The sequence below is a fragment of the Rhopilema esculentum genome, chromosome 13 (assembly GCF_057945365.1).
Source record: "Rhopilema esculentum isolate cy_ngs chromosome 13, ASM5794536v1, whole genome shotgun sequence".
NCBI classification, from domain to species: domain Eukaryota; kingdom Metazoa; phylum Cnidaria; class Scyphozoa; order Rhizostomeae; family Rhizostomatidae; genus Rhopilema; species Rhopilema esculentum.
This window is the reverse complement of record NC_142827.1, coordinates 6,885,064-6,910,129: the sequence shown is the minus strand read 5'-3', so window position 1 is coordinate 6,910,129 and position 25,066 is coordinate 6,885,064. Positions and strand designations below refer to the sequence as shown.

Here is a 25,066-nt window from a genome sequence, read left to right as displayed (position 1 = left end):
AAGAAAAAGAAAGAATTCCACATAAAAGCGAAAAATAAATTATAGCGATTGAACTGAATTTATAAAACACACCACACAAGGATTTACCAAATCAAATAAAATTGACTGTTCAAGAACACACAGTGTAAATTTTTACCGCTTATGCGTCCATGGGAAAGTTATCACAAACACACCCTTACATCTACAAGAAAAGAGGGGCAGCAAACAGGAAACTTTGTCGTTTTACATAAAATTTACGACAAATATTGACAATCCACACCAACGAACTGCTAACATTTTACCAATCGTTAGAGGAGAAAAATAAAAATGATTATTCATATAACCAAGTTGTACCAACAAATGGCGTACGGGGGTTATCAAGGATGTGAAATTCTCGTCATGGGAGATAATTTCTTGATAAGTCGAGGTTTATTGCATGTGGGAAATGTTTCAAATGGAATCGATGAGTATTTTGTCAAAAATTTTCCTGTTGTAGAACAGGCGTGATCTTGTCCGTTAACAGATTCAGTTTAATAATCTTTAACGCGCGACCATGTGATGTCAAGGGCTAGTTCTCATGGCATCCATTAAGATTAAGCTAAATAAAAAACAAAAAATTGCCTATGAAAATTTTCACTAGGATTTTGTGCACTTCAATGTGAACTTTAAAGAATACCAAAGAGTGCAGGCTTGAAAAGATGAAAACATTTGTGCTCAGATAATATAAAAAAATAAAGAACACGGCAGCATTGCAAAGAGTGTTTCCATATGTGGGTGTTTTTCATTTTCAAGAGCTCTCTTTAGAGGGAACATTAAGTTTGTTGAAAACCTATTAAATATACAATAAATTATTAATACCTTAATATTCAAAGCCAAGTGAACACGGATCAATCAAGGCCTCTCTACATCTATGGATGCTTTAAATTCCATCGTCACTACAAAGTAAGAGGCAATAGTTGTTGCTTATGTGTGTTTATTAAGTGAAGCAAGATCTGAAAATAATTTCAAAAGAAAAGCAAAAATGGGAAAAGAGAAATAGGCGCAACAAATATTCTGAAATTAAAGTTACGAACACAGATAATCTTTCTTGTGTCTTGAAGAGAATCTCCTTTGCTACATAAAAACTAAAATTGTTTCAGCCCTACAATTTGGAACACTTTACAGAACAAGTTAACAGTAAACCAGTATCAGCTCAACCAAGACATAAACAGATGGCTTATGGACAGCATCTTTGCGTTAACTTCCAATAATGTCCATATTGAATCTATATTACTGATTGTCATTATGAATTATAAACTCTCGCACATGGAAAATTAACCAAGGGACATGTTCCTTTGAAAATTCCCTATCTTTTAAAATCATGTACGATGTTTAGAAAGAAATGAATCGATCGTAGCCATGTAGAACTCAGAGGAAGTAAAACTGGGCTACTCTGATCAGCTAAACATTAGTGACTTTGGAGAACAAAAGAGGATGAGGGTTAGATAAAGATAGAAAAGAGCTTGTCTTATTCTACTAGTTAATGAAGAGGGATTTCTAAGAAAAAATAAGCACAAACATGATGCTTAGGATAAAGACTTACCTTTCAGATGATTCATAATCTCTATAGTCTCGCGGTTCTGGAGAAAGAGCGCGAGACCTTGCACGGGATCTTGGCACTGGTGTCATTGCACGTGATCTACCTGATTTGGGGGTCTTTGTTCTCATTAACAGGGCAGAATGAGCAACATCTGCTCGGTCCTCGGCATCCTCTAGCTCTGCTTGACACTTGCGGTACTTGGCAACCAACGAGGCGATTTCTGTCTCCTGCAAAAAAACAATGAAAAGAACTAGGTTAAATTTAGTAATTTTTATCATAAGTGCATTTACCGAAGCATAATTTGCTATATCTGAAGAAGGCAAATATCCAAGAAGTGGAAGAAGAAGACGAAGAAGTGGAAGAAGAAGACGAAATAAACGAAGAAGCAGGAGAAGAAAACGAATAAATGGAAGAAGAAGACGAAGAAGTGGAAGAAGAAGACGAAATAAACGAAGAAGCAGGAGAATAAAACAAATAAGTGGAAGAAGAAAACGAATAAGTGGAAGAAGAAAACGAATAAGTGGAAGAAGAAAACGAATAAGTGGAAGATAAAGACGAATAAGTGGAAGAAGAAGACGAATAAGTGGAAGAAGAAAACGAATAAGTGGAAGAAGAAAACGAATAAGTGGAAGAAGAAGACGAATAAGTGGATAAAGGAGACGAAGCAGACAAAGAAGAAGACGAAACAGACGAAGCGGCGAAGAAGAAGAAAAAGGAGCAAGAATGGATAGAAGAGGGAACAGCAAGAAGAATATAACGAAGAAGAAGCAGAAGGAAACAAGAAGTTATGGCTAGCTGAATATGTCTCGGCTGTTAATTGCTTTCCTTCTTGATCACTATACATCTTACTTTATTTGCTTTTACTAAACATAAATCTAAGTTTCGCAAACAATTATATGTTACCTGGTAGGGATTAAAGGCAAATTTTGAAGCAAGTCACAAGAATCAGATTAAATCCTTAATATGGATAGAAATGAAAAATATGAGAGACAAAGGAAGAATTTAATAGAAAAAGACAATGCTAGATATGTACGATAAAGAAAAAGTAAATTAACAAATATGAAATTATAAAATATAAACTTTATCAAGATTTGATTGAGACTCACCGATGTCTCAACAGCTTCTCTCATTTTCTTCAATTTAGCATTAAGTCCTTCATTCCTGACATGCAGAATCTCAGAGGCTTTTCGCTCGTCTTCAAGGACACTTTCCAGTGCACGGTTCCGCTTCTCGGCCTTTGAAAGCAGCTTTCGCATTTCTTCAAGACTTCGACGCTCTTCTCCAAGCTGCTCTTCGACTTCAAATATCTGGTAACAAATTTATATTGGTAGCTTGATCAGAGGGATGAAAGTCACGGGACTTTTAAAACCAAGATAATTCTTTGGCCGCATTATGTTTCATTATGAGAAATATTTCAGTTTCGAATTTAGGGGAGGTACTGAGTATGAAAGATGATGAGTGTGTTCCAACACATAAAACCGAGCATTTTAGTTTCCTGTAGGCTAAATAGCTTTGAAATTGTCTATTGCAAATTAAAAGCAGAAAGATAAATTTTTGTATTAATGATCCTGAATTCGCAAGTATCTTGCCTATAGAGAGCAACCTATAAAAAATAAAGAACAAGGATTCGTTGGAGAAAACGAGGAATAACAAAGTGAACAGTTTACCTTGCGTTCTAGAAGCCTTATTTCGTTTTTCAGTTGCCTTACACCAACTCTCTCCATCTCGTCGATGTGTCTTTGCAGCTCTCTGACCTGCCTTTCACTACTCTCCCTTGCTACTTCGGCTATTGCTGCTTGGTCCTGCACTTGTTTCATCTCCAGGTTGAGCTTATCGAACTATAAAGCATTTAAAATCAATAACAAAAAATGAATGCTAACGTAACGAAATAGACAATTATAAATGGATGATCATGAAAATGAGATGTTAGCTGCAAGCTGAAGTGAAATCAACATCGCGCTCAAAAACTCAGAAACTGTTAATTTAAAATTTAAAAAAAATCAAGAGCAATTTCATGAAAATTCTTTTAATCGTTTTCTGAAGAATAGCCAAATGTTGTTTCTAGTTGTGACCACATCTAGTTGTTTCTAGTTATGACCATAGTTGTGTCAATAAAAGGTTTGAAATCTTTGGCAACCATACAGTTTTATTCTTGAATAATAAGAATAGCAATAAGAGTTTTCATTTAACAAGGTCTTTATCTTATATTTGTCGGAAGTATTTAAGATAATGGGTCATTATTTCTTCCAAAAAAAGAGCGAATACTAAATTTTCAGTTGTTGCAAAGAGCATTTTAAAACATATCTCTTGAAAATTAGGGCTCCAATTATGGCTAATGGGGACTTCAACAATACAAATCGTGCTTTCATGTAGGTGGTTAAATCCCAAATCTGGCACTTTTCGCATTAAAAGACACTGTTAGAGAGAAATGTTACGAACCTCTCCTAAAATCCTTTTAGCCTTCTCCTCTGCAAGTTTGGCACGGTCTTCAGCATCTTCGAAGTCAATCTTGAGTGAGTTCAGATCCTTCTCCACTTTCTGCTTGGAGAACGTCATCTCTGTGTTCTTCGCTTGCAAAAGCTCTGAACGCGCGGTCAATTCGTCCACCTCCGTTTGTGCCACTTTCCGCATACGTTCAGCCTGGGAAAACAAAGTCAGCGTAGAGAAATGTAATTTCTAAAAGCTGGAGACAACTAAGAAATTAAGGGATGAAAATCACCGAAAACTCTGTTAGGCATATGGCATTTCATAGAAGGAAGGAAGAGGAGCATAAAGCTTATACATCCTTGTCGTTTCTTTCATAGGATCTACTAATGAAAGATGAATGATTAAAGATCAACAAGAGCTCTAGTAATTCAAGGATAATTTTAATGTGACAGTTGTGTAGCTTTTGGATAATGTTAATGTTAATGTGAATATGACTTGATTTGCAGAAATAATTTAATGCTCGTTTTTACAATAGTGAAGGTAGACTAATTCAGGGTAACATCTAGCAGTTATAAATATTGCGTAAGGTAGATTAAAGAGAACACTTAAACTCACTTAAAAAGAACATGCACGCACAGATCAAAGATAAATTGGCGAATAAGAGCGGAAATACTCTTTCTTCTAAACCATTCAAATATTAATATTTTTTCAGAATATTTCATCACTGTATTATAAATTTTTTAACTGTATTTTTGCTTTTCTTATCTTGTTCCTTTCACTTCGTCTTTCTTTACTGCATTAACTCTTTCCTATATTTTGACAGGCGCTTAGCTTCGTGCATCATTTGCATTGTATTGATAAGCTAAGCTATTAGAATGTATGAGAAAAGCTATTGATATAATTAAAAAACATTAACTACAAAAATGTGTTCTTGAGATGGAAAATAATTCTTGATGGTATCCAAAAATACAAAGGACCATCTCCTGAGGTATACCTGTTCAAGGTCAAGCTTGGCATCGTTAAGTGCTTTTGTAGCTTCTTTCAGCTTCTTCTCTGCTCTTTGGCAAGACTGCATGGTATTGTCATGGCTAAGTCTCTCATCGTCATATCGCATCTCAAAGTCCTATGAAAAAACAATGTCAGAAACTTAATCATAAGGATGATCTTTTGCAAACGGAATTACTTCATGCTGAGAAACGATTTGTCTAGGTGACTGGCATGAGTCTAAGATTTGTGTGTTATGAACTGGTGATCTTACAATGTTGCAGTGTCATTGCTACCCGGAGAGTTTGGCGCAAAGGGTTTCCAATTATGGTTGGCTAGGGTAACAAGTCTTAATGACACCATAATTCGCTTATAAAAATTGAATAGAAGTGAAAAATAAATACCAAAATTTCCTTAAATCAGCATTTTATTTGGAAAATACATGGTAATATAGCTGAAAAAGTAGAATTCTAAATGAACAAAGTAAAATGTTTCTAGTTATTAAGCTAAATTAAATAATCTTTCAATCAAAATGTGCCAAAAAACATTAATTCATTAAGCTTAACAAACCTTCAAGTCTTGCGATATCTTTTTATTTATTCTCACAAGATCTGCATTCGTCTAAAGCAAAAACATTAATGACAAAATCAATTAATTGCAATTTTCGCATAAGAAGCTCACATTCCAGCAGCGAATGGCAAATGGTATAATATGATAGATGAATAGTGACGATTTGAGCAAAGAGAATGACACCAAGGTTGATGGAAATTAGCGTGACAGTATGAGGTGCCAGAGAGGACAGAAGAAGGAAGAGTTAGAGCAACAATGAAATAAAAACTATCAAATTATAACAAAAATACTAAGATATATCATTACTTTAATCACGATTACAGTAAAAATAACTTAGTTCAGAGGAAGAAATAATGCTTAGCATGAAAGGATTAACATAGACAAATGTTCAACAAAAGAATATATCATCAAGGAAGAAAAAAAGAACGCTAGAAATATTTCGACAAGATATTGTGCATTGATCAGTAAATAGGAATAAAATAAGATTTAAGGAGCGAACATTGTTATTTCAAAGGAAATAGAGATGAAGGACTTTTTTAAAGATTGAAGATCTTTTCAATAATAGAACTATTTAAGTTACTTTCAAAAAGTATTTGAAATCTAGAGAGTCTGAAGGTACAAGACAATCTACAACAGGTTTCTAAAGGAATCTTAGACCAGTCAATGGGAAAAGAAGGAAATCAAACTTCACTAAGCAATATTAAAAATAATTTAGCATTATATCGCAGAGGAATTGGTATAAATGAAGCAACGGAGATACAAGGGAATTAATGCCCCATCAAAATTGCTTCGTACTCAAAGTATAAATTCTTCTCGAATAGTAAAAAATTGAAGTCAATCCTAATGTAATTGTGAAATAAGGAATTTTAATAGAACATACAGCATTGAGGCGATCGACTTGACCTTCGAGATCAATAGAGAGATCTTCATACTTCTTCCTTTGACGGGCCTGCTCTGACTTGTTGCGAACTTCATTCTCAAGCTTTTCGCCTAAATCATTGAGCTGCAGTTGCATAACCCTCCTAGAGTAAAAAAATAACAGACAACATGGATTTTTTACGTTCACAGGAAATAAGAGGTGAATTGCGTAAGCATGAAAATTGAAATGATATAAGAGGTATATTGCTACGGTATACCTCTCACGAATAAACCCAGCATCTAAAACTTGATGCCATTGATGCCAATCAAGAGTGCTAACTTCAAAGGACCGCCCATTCATGGGGGCCAATTATTCGAGAAAATGTGATTAACTTTTTGTCAAAAACCATGTATTTGTGATTGTTTGTTGAAATTTCCATCGAGAATCAACGATCAAAGTATGGCCAAATTTTTCAAAGTTTGACTAGAAAAATCACCAAGACTCTTTAAAACCTTAATCAAATTATAACACTTTTCCACATAAATCCATAATAATGTTGCTGAATTGTAATACTATATGATTTCCGGGGGAAAACTAACTTGCATAGATTCTATAATTTTATAGGTGGTATATGATGTTAGACGAGGGGAGGGTGGATAAAACTTAGCAGTAGAGCAGAATGAACGAGACAATAGTGAAATCCGGGCATCATCGAATCTTTAACATAAATCTCGCTGTATCCCTAGTGTTTCCTTCAAAGATTGCAGCTGAACTAGTTTGGGGAGCAATAGAACTCACCTAATGCTATCAAGTTCCTCATCTCTTTTGCCAAGTTTCTCTTCAAGTTCATTAATAATCAAATTCAATTCAGCAATTGACCGCTGGGTATTCATTTTCTCCTCATCCACCGTGATCTCAAGCTCCTAAACAAACAATTATCAAAACACATTTAACAATGTCATTTTTCTTGTGCAGTTTGTTTCAAACGCTTTCAAAATACAGCAAAGCACACATGAAAGTCGAAATTCAAGCGTATCATTAAGCCAAAATAAATTCAAGCAAAAAAGTAATAATTAGCAGCTTATTTAGGTTTCTTCAAGGACTTAATTTATTGTGATGATTCCTATAAAATCTGAACTTTTAAAAGGAAATTCAGTGAATACTAGCTCACTGAACAGAAATCGATTGAAAGAAGCTCATGTTGTTTGGAGAATGACATTAGTTCATGGACAAACCTCCAAGATTGCAGTAACTGCCTCGTATTCAATTTCAACTCTTCTTTTAGCAGCATCAAGCTCTTTAATCTTGGCAGTTTCGACAATGATTTCCTCCTTCAGTGACTCAAGATCATCTAGACAGTGAAAGCAAAAAATTAACTACTGATGCTCATGCAAAAGGGCTTGGGCCACAAGCCCAAAAAAGCAATCATTTGGGCCACAAAGCCAAAAAGCAATCACTTAAGGATTGAAACCATACAAAATGCAAAGGAAAATTGAAATATCTCTTGATAAGCGTGAAATGAAAATAATAATAATAATATTAATATAATAATATAATAATAATATAACGAATCTTTATACAGGATGTAAATTTCAACATAAAAATGCTGTTATCAATATGTGTCCTGTAAAAAAAGAAGTTGAAATGATAAAACTCACCCCGCCCCCCTTTCAATCATTCAAGACCATGGAATCAGCTATTTCAATAATATTTTAGGTCTATTCTAATCCTTTACTGTTCATACATTTTCACAATAACGAAGAAGCAAAATCAGAAGGAGCAGGGAATGGGGAGGGGGTTGACTGTTAGGTGCAAAGATGCAAGTAAGTAAGAGAATCAAGTAAGCAACATAGCAGATTGTACCAGCTTTACCTCTTTAATCTGAAAACGGGGGGGGGGAGGGGGGTACAAAGGAAGCAAGAAAGAGTAACATACCACGTAGTTTCTTGTTTTCTCTTTTCAATATTTCCAGCTCAGCGCAAGCATCTTCATGCTTTTGTCTTGTTTTATTGAGCTAAAACGACAGTGAAATTCCTTCAAAAGCCTTTCCTATAAAAACTTACAAAGTCTGTCTAAGATCTAAGTATTGGGAGGTAAAACAAACCAATAACATCTTGATTGGAAGCTTCTCAAAGTCTAATGCACTATTCTTTTACGTTTCTGTTTATCAATAACATTGCAAATATGTTTTCAATGTTTTCTTGAAGCAACTTCAAAAAGTGATCCAAAGTCAAACCTTTAATGAATATATCTAATTAACTGTGGGTACCATTATTTATATAGTATGAAACCACTTAAAGTAGTAAATATCAAGATTAATTTTTTTTAAATAGATAGCACAAAAGCATGGAAAATGTTACAAAACCTTTACTCACAGGATATTTCATATTTAATTATCTCACTTTCCGTTATTACACAATCTAACTTTTTTAACGTGACTAAAGATTATTGCTACACAAAGTTATGCATCTTAGAAATTACTCCCTATGATAACTACCTGTGCAGAAGTTTCCTTCCACAGCTTCTCTCCGTTCTGAAACTCCATAACGATCAGTTCGTGTTTGCCCCTCAAATCGTGCAATTCATGGTCCATTTTCTTGCAAGCCTTTTCTGCAATATTGAGATCTCCGTGTGTCTAAAAAAGTTTCAAACGTAAAAGATGCAAAAAAACTGCTAAAAGAAAATCTGATTGCTACCACGCACTGGCAAAAAGTATGAAAGACACATCGCCAGGTTTGAAAAGATCTTATAACAAAATTGATTTAATGTGAAAGAAGGCTATAGAGGGTAAGCTCCCAAGAAAGCTACAGAAAAAGTTGACGATGACACAAAAATCTGTTAATTGAAAAATTGCAAAGTCTAAATTTGAGTTCCACAGGTTGTGAAGTTGCATGTGGAGTAGTCTCAAAATCAAAACAACTTAACGAAACTAAGTTGTGCCATCCCACAAAAAAGCAGTACATAGGTACTTTGCATCGTCTTTATATACCATGATCAAAGTTCTGGCTTTACACCGTCTGGCGAATGTAAAGAGATCTTTGCCATGCGTCAGATACTTGAGCTCAAGAAAAAGGCTTTTCCCTATAGGATTTAGAATCTAGCAGCTCTTACCCTTTCAAGCTCATCAGTAAGCTCAGCATTCTCTGCAGAAAGTCTGGCTTTTGCCTTCTCTAGACCAGGCAGCTTCCCTTGAAGTTCATTTATTGTATCTTCAACCTCCCTTACTCGAATTGCCAGCTTCCTCCTAGGATAAAATCAGACAAGGGTCCACGAATAAATTTTTGAGAGGATAACATTTTCTTCTGGAATTCTGAAACATTTTAAAGGATAAAGCGTACATTTGCAACATCAAAAAAACTAAATGTAGATCAAAGGTGCTATTCAATATCTTGCCACGATAGACACTGCATGGGATCAGGGATAGAGACGTGTGGCTGATCATTTTGCTGCGAAACTTTCATGTGAGCAGATTCTGTATAATCGGCCTGGCCCAATGCCTCCCTTTTCTTAGATCGCTATCTTACTTTTCCGCAAAGGCTTCTTGTCAAAATGATTATGCTTTTTGTAACACAGGAATAGAAACTTGTCTCCTTAATCGAATATGCTATACAATCATTCTGTACAACTTATAAATGCACCCGTAAATAAGTTTAATATGTTTTAAGGAAAAACTTTTATAGGAACGTTAACTTACTTTGCATCTTCTAATTCTTCAATCTTCTGTAGAGCCTCGACTTCATACAAGTGCTTGAGATGGTCATAATTATTAGTAACGTCGGTCAGCCTCCTTTTGGCCTCTACGTGAGCTTCCTGTTCATCTTCCAGGGCATTTTGAATTGATGTGAACTCAACTTTGATGTCTTCGTACTTATCGATAAAATCATCTCTTGCCTGAAGAAAAAACAGAAAACTTCGCTTGTAGATTTAATCAAAATAGGCTGGACAATGCATATAGCTAAAGTGCATCGAAATTATTTTTCAGTATGTCAACAGAATCTAAGAATGAAATCATTGCCCAAAAAATATTTTTGCTGTTTTTGATGTGTTTTGCTGTGCAATAGCAGCTTCTTACCTAGATTTCAAAATTTGAAATTGATCTCTCATTCCTCGAAAGTAGCCTTTACTTAAAGAGATTTTACGATATTCACAATACGTAATAGCTATAAGGAGTTCATTCTGAATTAAAGAGGCAAATATGACGTTCACTGCAAAACAGTATGATAGGCCCTACATGAAGATTTACGGCATGTTAGGATAACTAAACTCCACACCCGACATTGATTAAAATGTGTATTCATTCTGCAGTTCTCTTTTTGGAATCAGTAGGCCTTGCATCCACCGCTTTGAAACGTACGAATGCTTTTAAGGGCCAGCAGTGCAACACAACACACTACATGAAAGTAATAACACATCTGCACTTATTTCTAGCACAAGAAGCCTGTTTTGTGTTAAAGAGTCACATTGGGCTTCAAGAAGCACACATGATTTTTAATTACCTTAGTAACAATTTTTAGTGTTGACTTCTGTTCCATCAAATCTGCTTCAAGATTCTTGTTAGTCTTTGTAAGATCAGAACAGTTCCTATCCAGCACGGCCAGCTTTTCCTTCACGTCTGCATTTTCTTCCGTCAGTTTGTTCTTCAGTGACTCTAGCTGTGTTGCAGATCGCTCAAATGCTTGTGCCTATGGTTATAGCAATATTTCATTCTATCAGGTCCAGATAAATCGAATCCTGATACATATCATCACCTTACAAAAAATAAGGCTCTGGAACCAAGTGATGTCAATTAGCAATTTACAGTGCGGGGAGATGAATTGATGACTAAACACGTATGCAAATAATTTTAAAGGTTTAGAAAATTTATTAGCTATTTCCTAACAGCTGTATACATAATTATTTACGTATATGAACGTTCATTTCTTATAAAAAAAGAACTGTCAAACTTTAAAGCTATCACAAGGAACTCCCAGGCAAGAAGCCAAGAAGGGAAACGGGAGGCTTTGCCCACCAAACAAATAAACGCTGCCCCTCTTTGCTGTTCCAAAAATTTCAGGGTTAAACATGCTTGTGTCTAAAACCTTAAAAAGCGTCTTAAAAAAGGCGAAAAAGAATCAGTCTTAACAACGTCAGTGATTTATGGTGAAAACCAATATCGACAGTGCAACAGTCCTCGAAATGTTATATCAAGTTGCTGCAACTGCTGGTATGCTTCAGCCTGCGTTGAATGACCAAAGCAAGATACATGTCCCCAGCAAAGACACCAAGCTACAAAACGAGAGTGCAATCTCGCCTTCCTTCATTTCGAAAAAACAAACTTTGATGTCACTGCAGTTTGAAGACTTTTTAAAAGTTTTGGAGTTCAAATCTCGCAAGCTTACTTTCAAGCGAAAAAGATTATCAAGCTCCATTGCACTTGGTGCTATGGCTTAGCTACTTTCTACAGTTTTGATTTATTCTGTGAAATAGATAATAGAAAACAAAACTTCTCTTGCCAATTTCGTTTCTCATCGTCAGCGAAGGAAGAGTAAAGAATCCGTATTAAAAAAAATTTCATTACAAAAATTCTTTATACAACGCAAGGTAGTGAGTTTTGAAGGTTTTCAATACTGCTACGTAATGTGTTTGCCTCAAGCCAGGAAATCCTGCACTTTGCTCAGCTGACAACAGGACCTCCGACGAAGGGAGGGCCGGGGGCCATGACCCCCTTCTTGCAAAACAATAAAGTTCTTTCCAAAATCTTTTCTTGTGGGTGCAAAATTTTTCCTTGTCCCCTCCCACTTTTCTTCCTGTGTCGGAGCCCATGGACAAGCCATCCTTTCAGTGTTGGCTTCGTGTCTGGGAAGCTGACGAAGCACAATGCCTGTTTCTCAGGAGGGCGTATCTTATTGCCATGGCCAGATCCATAACTAAGCTGTTCTTATCTGGCCCTTAGGCTGGAATGGACCTTGTAACTTTGTCTTTTCCCCTTCAATCACAATTGCTACTAATATCTAACCCCAAACATTTTTCTAGGTTGACAATTCTGGTTAGAGAAGGTCGAATAGATCAAATAGAAATGGTTAGGAAAGATGACATACACTTTTTTCTGGCCCAACATATACAAATTCCAGCATAATACAAAACGAAAATGACCCTTTTTACCTTTATATCAACTTATTTATATCTCTTCAAAATTTCGAACGATTTTTTTGGCGTTTTTCGTTGTTGCCAACAGTGCCATAGTTTGCCGTTATCAGTTTTAAAGGTATTGAGTCATGGTAAATAGGAAGCGCATACCTAAATTGCAAAAATTGCTGAGTCATTATGATAGGTTCGCTAATCTGATTGGCTGTCAAGCAAACTGCAAATACGATGTTGTAAGTGCTCTTTGTTCCGCCGTTTCTAAAGGTTCTTTCTTTCTCTCTCTTTTCTCTTGCTCTCTACAAAAGATTTCAAAACTTCTTCCCCCATTTGTACCTTTCAAATGCCACAAAGGCTTTTCAAATGCCTTTCGCTTTCGACAAAGAATGTCTGATCACATGGAAACAGACAAACCCCCCGCGGAGAACACGTATTTACCATGACTCAATGCCTTTAAGATCATGGGCATAAATTCAAATTGGGAAATTTTTTTTTATTTTGGAGAAAGATTCTTCTGCAAATTTGGAGATTTATAGAAGTCTGTCACAACTTCTAATTTTCTAACAATTCGAGGTCAATGAATTGCTGTGCTGGTAGAACCTATACCAGAGAAGTGTTAATATCCTTGTAAAAAAGCATTTCAAATTACATAATTGCACTTCGGAGTGGTGTCGTTAAAAGGCTAAAAAGCAAATTAATTTCAAGTTTGATTCCCAGAGCATTTACAAGACGGTAATAACACAACTCAATCAAAGCTTTATGGGTTTCGAGAATAAAGAGGGAGAAACATTAGGCCTGTAAACATGGTAACCTGCCACATTGAGAGAAAGGTAATTGCTATTGCAACAACGTGTTTCAACTCGTTAAACCTAAATGGACCTTGAAGGGCGGGGGGGAAGGGGATAAACCTTGGAAAGACATGTGACATCAAATCTTTGAATTCTTTGATCATCAAATATGTTTTTCCCAATTTATAGGAGTTGTCGATGCAGGCCATCTAACAGAAACAAGGCAAAAGCGATGTTTTTTGTTGGTTTCGCATAATAAATGTTTCAATGAAGTAGAGCAGATTTCATGAAAAATACCAAGAGAATAGAGTAACGAATAGTTCACGCCTTCTCCTCGCATCGAAGCTTACTGTGCGTGCATCTTTGAAGCAGCGAAAAAAGAGCGAATAAGAAACTGAAAGGAAATGATCGACAAAAAGGTGCTTCCTTAGAACCAATTAAAGCAGAGGAATAACAAACGAAACAGCTGCTTAAAAAATTCGAATATTCAGTCAATTTGGAGAATTATCCAGATAAATCTAAAATAAGCTAAATTTTTGGCTTAGTCCAAAACATATTTTGAAAGTAAAACAAGCTTTTACACATTTAGATTCGTGGAATTTGGATTAGAAAAATTCAACATTTAGAAAAATTTCTTGCCCAGACCAATGTGATACTCCCTGGACCGATATGACCCTGGTGCCATATTGGTCTGGACCGATATGACTCTCGGGTCACATTGGTTCATAAGGTCATATCGGTCTGGAACAGAACTACATATATAAAAAGCTACGTGGGTTCTCGAAAAACCTTGGCATAAAACAATTTCCTATATTTTAGGGCCTAAATGCACTGATAAGACTTTTTAATTTGCTTCTTGTTAGTCCAGAATAATATGAGAAGGGTCTAAACTGAATTCGTGCTGTTGGGTTAAGTCCACTAAGGCGGTAATTCAGAGGTTTTCGAGTTTTTGTTTCAACGGAATGCGATCGTATTCTCCAGTGTTCCATGAAAGAACAAAAGGAAAAAAGATCTATTGAACTAATTGTCGCACTTGGTTGCACAATTGAACTGCGATGAAGGAAATATCATAAAAGGACACTAAAAGCGTATTGAAATCGAATTTGTATGATGGAAAAACTGGATTTGAGTTGGAGTAAACAAGTTATGTTTCTAACGGGGGGTTGGGTATCAAGGGGACTTAAGTAAAGGGAATCATAAATTCTTTTCACATTTAGCATTATTGCTTATCAAAATTTCTGTTCTATGTCGAAGGGGAGCTGAACTTCGCATTTGGGTCGAAAATGCAGTAAACTCCGGCAGGGACCGCGCACCAGTCTAAATGTAGGAGGGCTGAAAATGTGGGAGGGTTTTTTGTGTACGAAGAATGAGTACACTATGTGGTTTATTGATGCGTAGTTTAAAAATAGTAAAATTGCAATTCGCTGTAGTACTGTAAGCAGTTAAGGGCCATCTCGGCCTAGATACTTGAATATTTGCTTATTTCTACTGAGGTTTTATAAACAATCTAGTTCAGAGAAGATGTCAATAGCTATAAAAATAGATAAAATCACCGAGAAAGTGAACAAAAAGGGTTCCCAGTTAAGAAGAACTGCCACTATGTAGAGGTATACTATCCAATGTTGCTTAAAAGTAAATCTTGCAAAAACCTTTCTAGCCTACTGTTGCAAAAAAGTGGGGGGCTATAGCCCCTGCTAGCGCAATGGCTGCGCGGTGCCTGAACTTCGGCTATAGTCACATAAAATGTTGCTTGAAAACTTGTGTTGTGACTGTAAACTGAGTGCGACTGTAAACTGAGAGTTTTGCATATTTGGATCAAATTTTATGTGACTGTAACCAGAAGTGTGACTTTAAGCGGAGTATAATATAGCAGGAAAACGTTTCAAAAATGTTGTTATTTCCACTATGAATTTTCCACTATGATTTTTCCATTATGAATTTTCCAGTACTGACGTTGCTTAACACTCGATGGAAACGAAGTTTCTTAGATGTTTCCATATAAACTGCTAGTTAATAGAAGCGAAAACTACGCATAACAAATCTATTGAAAAACATCCAAGATAAACTTTGAAACTGTGCTATCAAGGTCGAAATTGATGAGATCTCGTAAGAGTTTATGTGTGTTGTGTTATCAATTATTCAAGGGGTTGAGCATGAGGATTTGAGGGTGCTTATATATGATTTTCGTTTAGGATAATCGTAAAGCCAAAAATATGTTTTGAAGCCGCAATTTTGCTTCTTTCCTCTATCAAAAATCTTCCCCTTTCGTTTCCTCGCAGTTTTTCATCTTAAACATTCCAAGTCAAGAAGAAAAATGATTACGTGTCACTTCTAGCAATTAAGAAAGAGGAAGAAGTGCGTCCAAAACGTGCAAGTCCCCCGTCTAAAATGACGCAGATAATTAATTCATACAATAAAAATGCAGAGGCGGTCATTATCATGCAAATCACATTGTGATCGGTATAAAACCCACAGCTGGATTCGAAAGTCGACAGAAATTCAGCGATAGCTGCGAGAGTGTTTGAAGTGTTACAAGTCTCCTCAAGTTTCAAAACGAATTTAAAATCAAGATGAAGATCACATTGGTTCTCGTTCTTGCCTTCGCATGTCTGGCTTTCGGTGCACCTGTAGCCGGTAAGTGACTTTATGGATATACAGAATCAGGAATGTTAAGGACAGTCTTTTGCCTTTGCTGAACTAACCGACTCACCAATTAGGAATCTGTTTGTTAGGACTAGGCTGCGTAGAGCGTTGCAACTTCTAAAAGATTCACTATGGTGTTATGTTGTTATGTTATTACTCAAGCTTTTAGAAAATGTTCTGCTAGGCAGTTCTTCAAAACCGAAACTCGACTTTGTATCAGGGCGTAGCCCGCACATTCCGTCATGGCGTGGTAGAAGCATGCCCGTCTGTTTGATTCAAAGCGGAAGATGTGACCATCCCCATAAAAAGACAGCTTTGGCATGATTGTTTGTAGTTGTCAGAGTCTCGATTTGCTAAGACCTTAGATGAGATTTTAATCGAGTTTGGTTTTCGTTTCAGAGGATAAAACTGCCGTTGAAACCGAGAAGGTCGAGGCTGATCCCGTTGAAAACCAGGTCGCTGATGAAACTGCCGTTGCTACCCCCGTGCAACAGGATGAAACCGACAGCATTACCGACGAAGTAAAAGATGAACCCGAGGAAGCCGAAGACGACCTCGAGGATGCTCTTCCAGAAGACGAAGAATTCCAAGACTTCGTAGAAGACCCAACTGATGCTGAAGATGAAGCTGATGAGCCAGAAGAGGACTCCGACGAGACTGAAAATGATGAGTCTGATGAGGAGAGCCCAGAGGAGACTTCAGAAGATGCCCCAGTTGAAGAAGAGTCTGATGACACTTCTGAAGATGCCCCAGCTGAAGATGAAGATGAGTCTGTAGAGGCTTCAGAAGACGCCCCAGCTGAAGATGAAGATGAGTCTGTAGAGGCTTCAGAAGACGCCCCAGCTGAAGAGACTTCAGAAGATGCCCCAGCTGAAGACACAACTGAGGAGAAATCAGAAGATGCCCCCAAAACTGAGGATGCCCCAGTAGAAGATAAAACTGAGGAGACATCTGAAGACAAAACTGAGGACAAATCTGAAGACACCCCAGCTGAAGACAAAACTGAGGAGACATCTGAAGACAAAACTGAGGACAAATCTGAAGACACCCCAGCTGAAGACACAACTGAGGACAAATCTGAAGACACCCCAGCTGAAGATGCCCCAGCTGAAGACAAAACTGAGGAGGCAGAAGACACCCCAGCTGAAGACAAAACTGAGGAGGCAGAAGACACCCCAGCTGAAGATGCAGTTGAGGAGGATGAAGACACCCCAGCTGAAGATGCAGCTGATAACGAGTCAGAAGCCCCAGCTGAAGACTCTGAGGAAGAATCAGATACCCCAGCTGAAGACTCTGAGGAAGAATCAGATACCCCAGCTGAAGACTCTGAGGAAGAATCAGATATCCCAGCTGAAGACTCTGAGGAAGAATCAGATGCCCCAGCTGAAGACTCTGAGGAAGAATCAGAAGATGCCCCATGGACTGAAGCTTAAATTCAACTTGTACCTCAGCTTGGACTGATATTACAATTCCTTTTATTTGTTACTGTTTACTTGAATTCCAAGTTTACTTTAGCACATTTAATTTTCATTTTATGAAGCATGAATAAAAGACTTGTTTTCCTTCTGCATTCTTTCTGATGGGCAGAGGAGATTGTTTTGAAAATTCTTGAAAGTTACCTTTAGGTGTTCTTCATTGTATTTTTCTTCAAATAGGCCAGCTTTCTGCTCGAATGATGCCTAAAAGTAGTTGAAAATAATGCATTTGCATACAGTTTACAAACTGCTTAGTGAAATAGAAAATTTTCAGTTGTTAACATTGAAAAGCATTATGCATCCAGAGTAAATAACTTTAGCATTAATTCTTGACCCATAATCATCAGGCAATGCTGATAATAAACTTGGCCTTGGTAATTTTGATCATTCTTGTCAAATGTTTGGGATGCCTGGCAATAAATAGTTTAACATTTAGTAAACTCACAAGACTTCTTTTGGTGTCATCAAGTTCATCTGCTATTTGATCACACATCAATGTGACTTCAGTCTTTTCACTGTCAAGTCTACAAAAATGTGTTATATATTGAATTAAAGTGAAAATTGGAATGAGTTGTTTGGGTTTGGTAACACTTTACAGTAGACAGGGATGCACCCAAGAAACTCTAAATGAAATTTATTTCTGTTGCCTTTCGTAAATTTATCAATTTAAGGTTGAGGCTATTTTTGGAGTTGAGAAAGCCAAGATAAAAAATTGAGTTGTACAATAAAATACTTTGAAAGTGGAGGTAACAAAAATACTGATGAAACCCTCACCTCCAATGTGTTTGCAGTTACATCACATTAGCAATGGTCATGTAAATTTCTAACTTTCTACAAGCAACCAAAAGCTCTTGAACAACCCCAGGTGAAATAATATCTTTGAATAAAATATTGTTTCACTAGTAAAATGTTGGTTGCTTTAATTCATAAGTGGGTGCCAAAAAATTAGTTAGAAGGGATTTGCCCCTAAAGAAATGAAATTGAAATAAATCTAAATTCAATTATTTTCTTGCATAAAGGTGGCACCAGATTAAAAAAATGGGGAGGACTGGAGATCAAGAACAAGAAACAATTGCATTGTTTGCGACCAAGAACATTTTAAAAATAAAATGAAGCATTTCAACTTGAGAAAATGTGCAGGACCACAAGAAAACCTCATTACAACAACACTTCTTTACATAGTCTATCTTAAATTATCTGTGATCTTGTGATCTCCCCCCTTATTGGGGGGAACACATCTTCCCTGTGGAATAACCTCTGGCCCCTGATTGGGTTAATTTTTTGTTTTCTAGGAGAATAATTTTAAGAATTTTCAACATGTTTATGACAATTAGATTTCCTACAGAAGATTTTCTCTTGATTTTCCATAAGATCATTTTGATAAAGCAACATACCTAATTCTGATCTTTTTCAAACCATCAATTTCATCTTGCAATGATCTCATTTCTTGACTGTGCCTCATTTTGGAAACACTAATAGCATCATCTTGCTGTCTGGCAGCATCCTCCAGACTTCTGCGAAGCTTGAGAATTTCCTCCTCTTGCCGTTTACATTGCTTAGGGAATAATATAAAAGGGTTTTTAATAACGAGCAATTTTGTGGCTGTGTTATCAATAATCCTTCTAGAAACAAATTTATAACTAAGCTTGTTGTTTTATGGACAGATATATAAAACATGAATATAAGGACTGTGGCAATGCTCTAACATTTTTGCTACAAATGAAAGTGCAGTTACAATGAAAAAATATAAGAGCATATGTTATAGAAATAAGGAATAAGGATGCTACAATCCTGCAATGCTTCTTCAATTACCTATATCTGTAATAATCCTGCTGTAAATAAATTAAATTAATCATACTCTATTAAGTTAATTGTTGAGTTAAAACCTTTTACTTAAAGGCATTGAGTCATGGTAAATATTGGTTCTCCATAGGGGGTTTATCTGTTTCCATGTGATAAGTTTGTTTTCATGTGATCAGCGATCAGGGATGTGATTTGTCGAAAGCGAAAGGCATTTGAAAAGCCTTTGTGGCATTTGAAAGGTACAAATGGGGGAAGAAGTTTTGAAATCTTTTTTAGAGAGCAAGATAAAAGAACCTTTAGAAAAGGCGGAACAAAGAGCACTTACAACATCGTATGTGCAGTTTTCTTGACAACCAATCAGATTAGCGAAGCTATCATAATGACTCAGCAATTTTTGCAATTTGGGTACACGCTTCCTTTTTACCATGACTCAATGCCTTTAACACCAAGCACTCACTCACTCTTAATTTCTAACTAAAAATTGTCAGTAAAAGTTACATCATGCAAGAGAAGAGCAATCAGTAAAAGTAATTCACATTTAATAAAGTCTAATATGAATTACCCCCAAAAACAATTTAATTGACTATTTAAAAATAAACTGTATACAAAAAATTGCCCCTTTTGCAAACATATTTCATTGGTGTATGTGGGCAAAGACCCCTGTAAAATATTAAATTGAGAACAGTTTTTTATCACAAATGTTTTCTGTCAATAAATTTTTTCAAAACTTTGGAAACAGTCTGGACTTTAATGCAATGCACTAATGACAAAATGTTGTTCACAACATCAGGTTTGCCCTTTCCACTTTGGTACCGAGCATGGTTGCCTTACAAGAAGAGATTAAGGGCATTATCACCTTTTGACTGCTTTGTTCTAATTGGCAAATTTGTTGATGAGGATTTTTTAACACATAAATTGAAAAAGGCGAGATAAAGGGACTATATAAAGCAAATTTATATTTAAAACTACTAGACCAGCAGATTGCATGTCAGGTCCCTAGTTTATGTTTCCCTGTGAATGACCAACTTTTAAAAAGAGCTTTACTAGACTTAATACATTACAAGACTTCATCAACTCCAATAATCCCCAATTTGAAAATTCTTAAATCGAGTGAATTTTTGAGCCACAATTGCTCACATATGCCTATTAACCATTCAATATGATATCTCCTGTTTATTTACATGGACTTTTTGAAGACTGTTGAAAACTGACATAAATAGAAAAATTTTTCACAAATACCAATAAAGCTGTAGCTCCACCACTTTCATCAAGCTGTTCACATACAATACTCAGCTCATGCTCCAATTCCAAACATCTTCTCTCAACCTGAAATAGTAGACTTTAAATTGTAAAGGCATGGGCGAAAAAAAATATAAACAGGGTTGCTTTCAACTATCTACAAGCTATAGCAACAGTATTTGGCTAGGTGCAAATCTAAGCTATTTCTAGAATTCTAAACGCTGACCAACTAAATAAATTTTTATCATGAAATTAAAAAAACATAAACAGAGAAAATTGTGTGAAACGAAAGAGGAAGAAGACTGTTGTGGTCCAAATATGAGGCACAATATATTTTACTTTGCAGAAATTTAACATTGCAGCGAGTACCCTCCATTAATTAACATCTTCAAAACTAAACAGCAGTCGCCTAGAGCATGCAACAGACAAATAATTTTGCTCCAACATTTTTTAACTTATCAGAATCAGGTCCGTCCAGAAATAACATGCATGCAACGAACAGCTTGAAGCAATTCAGCAATGGAAGGTCCCAAAGATTTCCTAGGATGGACTGGACCCTTCCTACCTTTTAACGACATTGGACGCTTGTTTAATGAAGAAAGCGTCATCTTTTCAGAAAAGCGCAGCTAGTCCAGGCTAGACTCCAAACTTGAGAAGGCAATGCATTCTTCAAGCATATCACGTAAAAGTATGCTGTTTCAAAAAAAGTCCCGCCAAAACTCAAATAAACGAGGCATTCTCCTACGCGGCTACAATGGTAGGTGAAGGTGGTGGCAATGGGGTATCATCACTATTACTAGTTTAGAAAAATCAAACTTACCATTCCTAACATAAATAATTGCGTTCAAATGCCTTACCTTTATCCTCGTTTCACGTTCAAGGTCAAGATCTTGCTGTAGCTGGTTCAGTCGAGACTAGAATAAAATTTTGATATCAGCAGCGATTAATTCATTTCAATTTAAAAATTCAATTTGAGTAGCAATTATTAGCAATATTACACTATTCTAGTTTTGTTTGGTAAATTTTTTATGACCCTATCCAAGTAGAAACATAAAGGCTTTGATTTAATTTCAGTTACACTCAATGGTATATAATATTTTTAGTATTTTTACTATTTAGTTATGACGCAAAAATGTCAAATACATGGGGAGGGGGGCTAATAGGATGCAATGAGTTCCTGTTTGCATTTAATGGTTTGAGCTGTACAAATAAACGAAATGGTATACCTAATCTGACTAGACTGATAATAATGAGAATGACTGGAAATGGCTTGCTTACTAAAGTCATATTCTTGCTCCAGGCTGAGCCCCCCTTTAAATAATGTTCTTGCTTAAAACATTTTTATATTTTAGCAACAAGCCAATATCAACGCGTAAAGCCTATACTTTTCAAATCTCATTTAATAAAATGCAAACTAGACAACCAACCCACTCTTTGATGTAACACCCAACACCATTTGTAGATATTGAATGTAAGAATACAGTTTAGGCTACGAACACAATATTTTGCTTAAATTCAGACTTTTAACATGATAAATACTCGCAAAAATTCAAAGGGAGTGGTTCTTTAGCTCTATGATTCCTAGAACAATAGACATTTGCTTGCTCTGTCTGAAAATTTGTATAGATTTAATGTCCAGAGCGTTAGGTATATTGATTATCTATTTCCATATCTATTAAGTTCAATCCCGAGCAAAAACGGTTCGTTTGCTAGTCACTATTTTTCATGGGGGATTGCCAGGAACCCAAGGCTAGAAATGCAAAAAGGACGAACCTGGACTAGAGCAACCGATGCTGACTCGTCTTTGATATGTGGCTTTACCATTTCCTTCAGCGATTGGATGAAATATTAGATATTCAGCTAGTTTCAGCACACAAGCATTCGAATTGGTCTTCAGAGTTTGTACCAAACGATCGTGTACAGATTAGGTAACCGAAAAATTAGCAGTTCTTACACCTCTGAAGAACAATGACACATTAAAGACAATCCCATGAGAAGGGATGAAGCAATATAAGAAAAGATAAGTAGAAAATTAATTCAAAACGACAAAGAGAAGATTAGCTCTGATCTTCAGGATCCTATCTTTGAGCAATACCAGCTCATTTGAATACAGTGTCTCTGTTGACAAAAACTGTTTCCAGTGACGTAAATTTGTGACAAAAACGTTATGTGGCAACAACAGCTATATTTGTTTATAAACATGTAGTGGACAAAGGTGCAACTTTTGCATGTTTCAGTTAAATTTTTGCTATTCGATGCAACAACATGGCACATCCTATGTGAACAAAATCCATTAGTTTCGTTATTTACAAAAAACTTAAGGTTGATTTAGTAACACAAGGTTTCAATGCATATGCATTTGAAATCCAGGAATCACTGAAATTGACTGCCATAAGTAGAAAACAGGACAGGTCGCAACAAAGACAAAAAACTGCTTCTTATTGCATCCTCATAGACTCGCTTTGAATTGTCTTTCTTGTCTTTTAGCAAGACTCTAAGATGGGGCATTGCTACTTTAATTCAAAGTCATCAGTTGCCATAGCTATACTTTCAGAAGTACAAGAGGACCCTGGAAAATTTAACAAGCTGTCTATACAAAATCCACTTGCAGGAATGAGACTTTTCTATGATGTTGTGTAAGCTCGAGGGGTCCGTGAGCTGTTTATGGGCATAATAATGGCTCAGTGTGTAGCCGATTCCTGTGACTATCCCGATGAAATAAGAAGTAGTTAAAAGTATGTTTCTTATGCGTTCTAAAATATTCATACTTTATTTTGCCAATTAAGATTTCTCAATCAATTAACAAAAATTGTAGTATGATAAAAATCCTCTTACAGAAATTGCACAGATTGGATCTAAACTCCTGACCAGTAGATCAATCATGCCATTTTAGGATTGAATACATAGAAATGCCTGGTCATTTTGACGTCATATTAGGTGGAATACAGTTGCAGTAGGGCACGTGTGGTGACTTCAGGGATGAGTGAATTTTCTGCATTGAGAAATTGACTCTGCACTGGTTTTTAAGCTATTCCAGATCAAAATTACTGAAAACATGGTTAAAACCCTTTGCCTAAAATCCTTTAAACAACAAATCCTTTTGATTCAATTTCTATTATCACTAACACCAACAACGAGATTGTGCTGGGGCTTAAGCCCCACCCCCCAGTAATTCCCAATATTTAATTAACCAAACGCTAGTATCATCTTTATCTTGCCTTTTGACGTTTTAAGCCCCTAAGCATTTAACCCTCCCCAAAAAACTTGTGATGTTCTCCACGATCTCTTATTTCCAGCCATAAAACCAAACATTAAAAGGACGGTTTACTACAAAATTTGATGAAAAAAGCCAGGATATAATACCTTGGGAAAACCCGTACAGTTGTTTGTTTTTTTTATAGATACCTGTACAGTTGTTTCCTTGGAATTTATCAAAGTAACCAGTTTATTAAGGCTTTTATCGATTCAACTTATAAGCAAAAACGCTTCGTTGAAACCAAGCAAGAAGGCTCATTATAGATTCTAACAAAAGGAGCTTGTTTTAACATACAAGGATGAATCTGCAAAACCGGCACCGCAAGCTGAACAAATGCAGCTGGGCAAGAGACTTGTTTTCTAGATCTAACTACGAAAGATGCGATCAAAGGATAAAGCTGTTTCTATTTGCTAAAAGAATGGTGCGATTTTCGCCATCATTGTATGCAAAGACACGACACTGTCAACCGTTATCTAATTTCTTGAATTGATGCTTCCTTTGAGATAACTGAGTATTTAGAAAAACCTACTCAAAAGGTTTTAAATTGAAGCACCACAAGACTTTTAAAAACAAAAAATCATCGCGTGTAACCTAACATTACTCTGAAGCGTTTAAATTAATTGTATGTAGTTTATATCTTATTTTAATGATAAACAAGTAATGATGAAGACAACCGAACACTTAGCTAACAAGAAATTGCTTGGCAGGCAGGCGACCATGGCAGGCAAAGTAACTGTGATTTTGAATCAGATACCCACTGGAGCTGTTACATCGATTGAGAACAGTACTACAGCTAAGATTTACGATTTTCACTGCGATTCTTGATCTTTGAAATTAGATAGAACTGCAAATGGACATACCTGGCAAATTTTTTCTGCTTAGTGTCAGAAAAATCCCTTTTAGTTACTGTTAAGCTTGTTCAATCAATGCAAAATTACAGGGAACGAAACAATGTGGATTTGTATCTTATCTGCATCTTATATTCCTTCTAATCTTTGATGCTGCTGGCCAGTTTCATCAAGGGAAATAATCTGGTACTTTGACAACAAAGGCAAGAGTAACGAGTTAGGTTGAAAAAAATTGATAATCTGGTCGTGAAGCCTATGCAGCATTTTCTACTTTGTTAAGAATTTGATAATAGTGAGAGCAAAAAGCTTTTGATATTAAACAACTAATCGGAAGAAAGCAGCATTTTTTGCATACTGAGGTCTTCGAAGATAAGAGCAAGAAAGGTTGAAAAAACTAGAGCTGTAAGCAAGGAAAAAGCCATGCATGTCTGTATAAAGACTTTCACGGCATTAACTTTTGTCTATTATGACTTTGTAAGATGTGAACAACTCCATA

At 36.1% G+C, this 25,066-nt stretch overlaps 2 protein-coding genes across 3 annotated transcripts; one reads left to right on the top strand and one right to left on the bottom strand.

Annotated features, from left to right (window-relative positions):
* Positions 1-22: 22 nt before the first annotated feature.
* Positions 23-22,413, bottom strand: LOC135691803 (uncharacterized). Its single transcript, XM_065209779.2, has 21 exons — positions 22,240-22,413; positions 21,324-21,380; positions 20,467-20,553; positions 18,819-18,979; positions 17,870-17,948; positions 17,569-17,628; positions 10,895-11,080; positions 10,093-10,289; positions 9,510-9,642; positions 8,896-9,033; positions 8,334-8,412; positions 7,634-7,749; positions 7,197-7,321; positions 6,420-6,561; positions 5,540-5,590; positions 4,980-5,108; positions 3,998-4,198; positions 3,226-3,396; positions 2,665-2,865; positions 1,562-1,785; positions 23-914 (listed from the first exon to the last, which is right to left on the bottom strand). Exons 1-21 carry the CDS (start codon positions 22,288-22,290, stop codon positions 899-901), a joined length of 2,604 nt encoding a protein of 867 aa, XP_065065851.2. The 5' UTR covers positions 22,291-22,413; the 3' UTR covers positions 23-898.
* LOC135691808 (uncharacterized) lies at positions 15,781-17,500 on the top strand. 2 transcript variants are annotated; one of them, XM_089112090.1, is made up of 3 exons: positions 15,781-15,940; positions 16,349-16,728; positions 16,774-17,500. In XM_089112090.1, exons 1-3 carry the CDS (start codon positions 15,877-15,879, stop codon positions 17,380-17,382), a joined length of 1,053 nt encoding a protein of 350 aa, XP_088968216.1. In that variant the 5' UTR covers positions 15,781-15,876; the 3' UTR covers positions 17,383-17,500. The 2 variants fall into 2 exon arrangements, with proteins under 2 accessions (XP_088968216.1, XP_065065858.2); XM_065209786.2 differs by having other exon boundaries at positions 16,349-17,500.
* Positions 22,414-25,066: the final 2,653 nt, after the last annotated feature.

What these genes read in the sequence shown, in the direction of transcription:
- LOC135691808 (XM_065209786.2), top strand. Translation starts at nt 15,877, where the DNA reads ATGAAGATCACATTGGTTCTCGTTCTTGCCTTCGCATGTCTGGCTTTC. An exon ending in TTTCGGTGCACCTGTAGCCG is followed by an intron (nt 15,941 to 16,348) that starts GTAAGTGACTTT and finishes TTTTCGTTTCAG; the next exon opens with AGGATAAAACTGCCGTTGAA.
- LOC135691803 (XM_065209779.2), bottom strand. Translation starts at nt 22,290, where the DNA reads ATGGTAAAGCCACATATCAAAGACGAGTCAGCATCGGTTGCTCTAGTC. An exon ending in ACAATGAAGAACACCTAAAG is followed by an intron (nt 11,081 to 17,568) that starts GTAACTTTCAAG and finishes CTATAACCATAG; the next exon opens with GCACAAGCATTTGAGCGATC. An exon ending in GAGGAACTTGATAGCATTAG is followed by an intron (nt 6,562 to 7,196) that starts GTGAGTTCTATT and finishes TTTTTACTCTAG; the next exon opens with GAGGGTTATGCAACTGCAGC.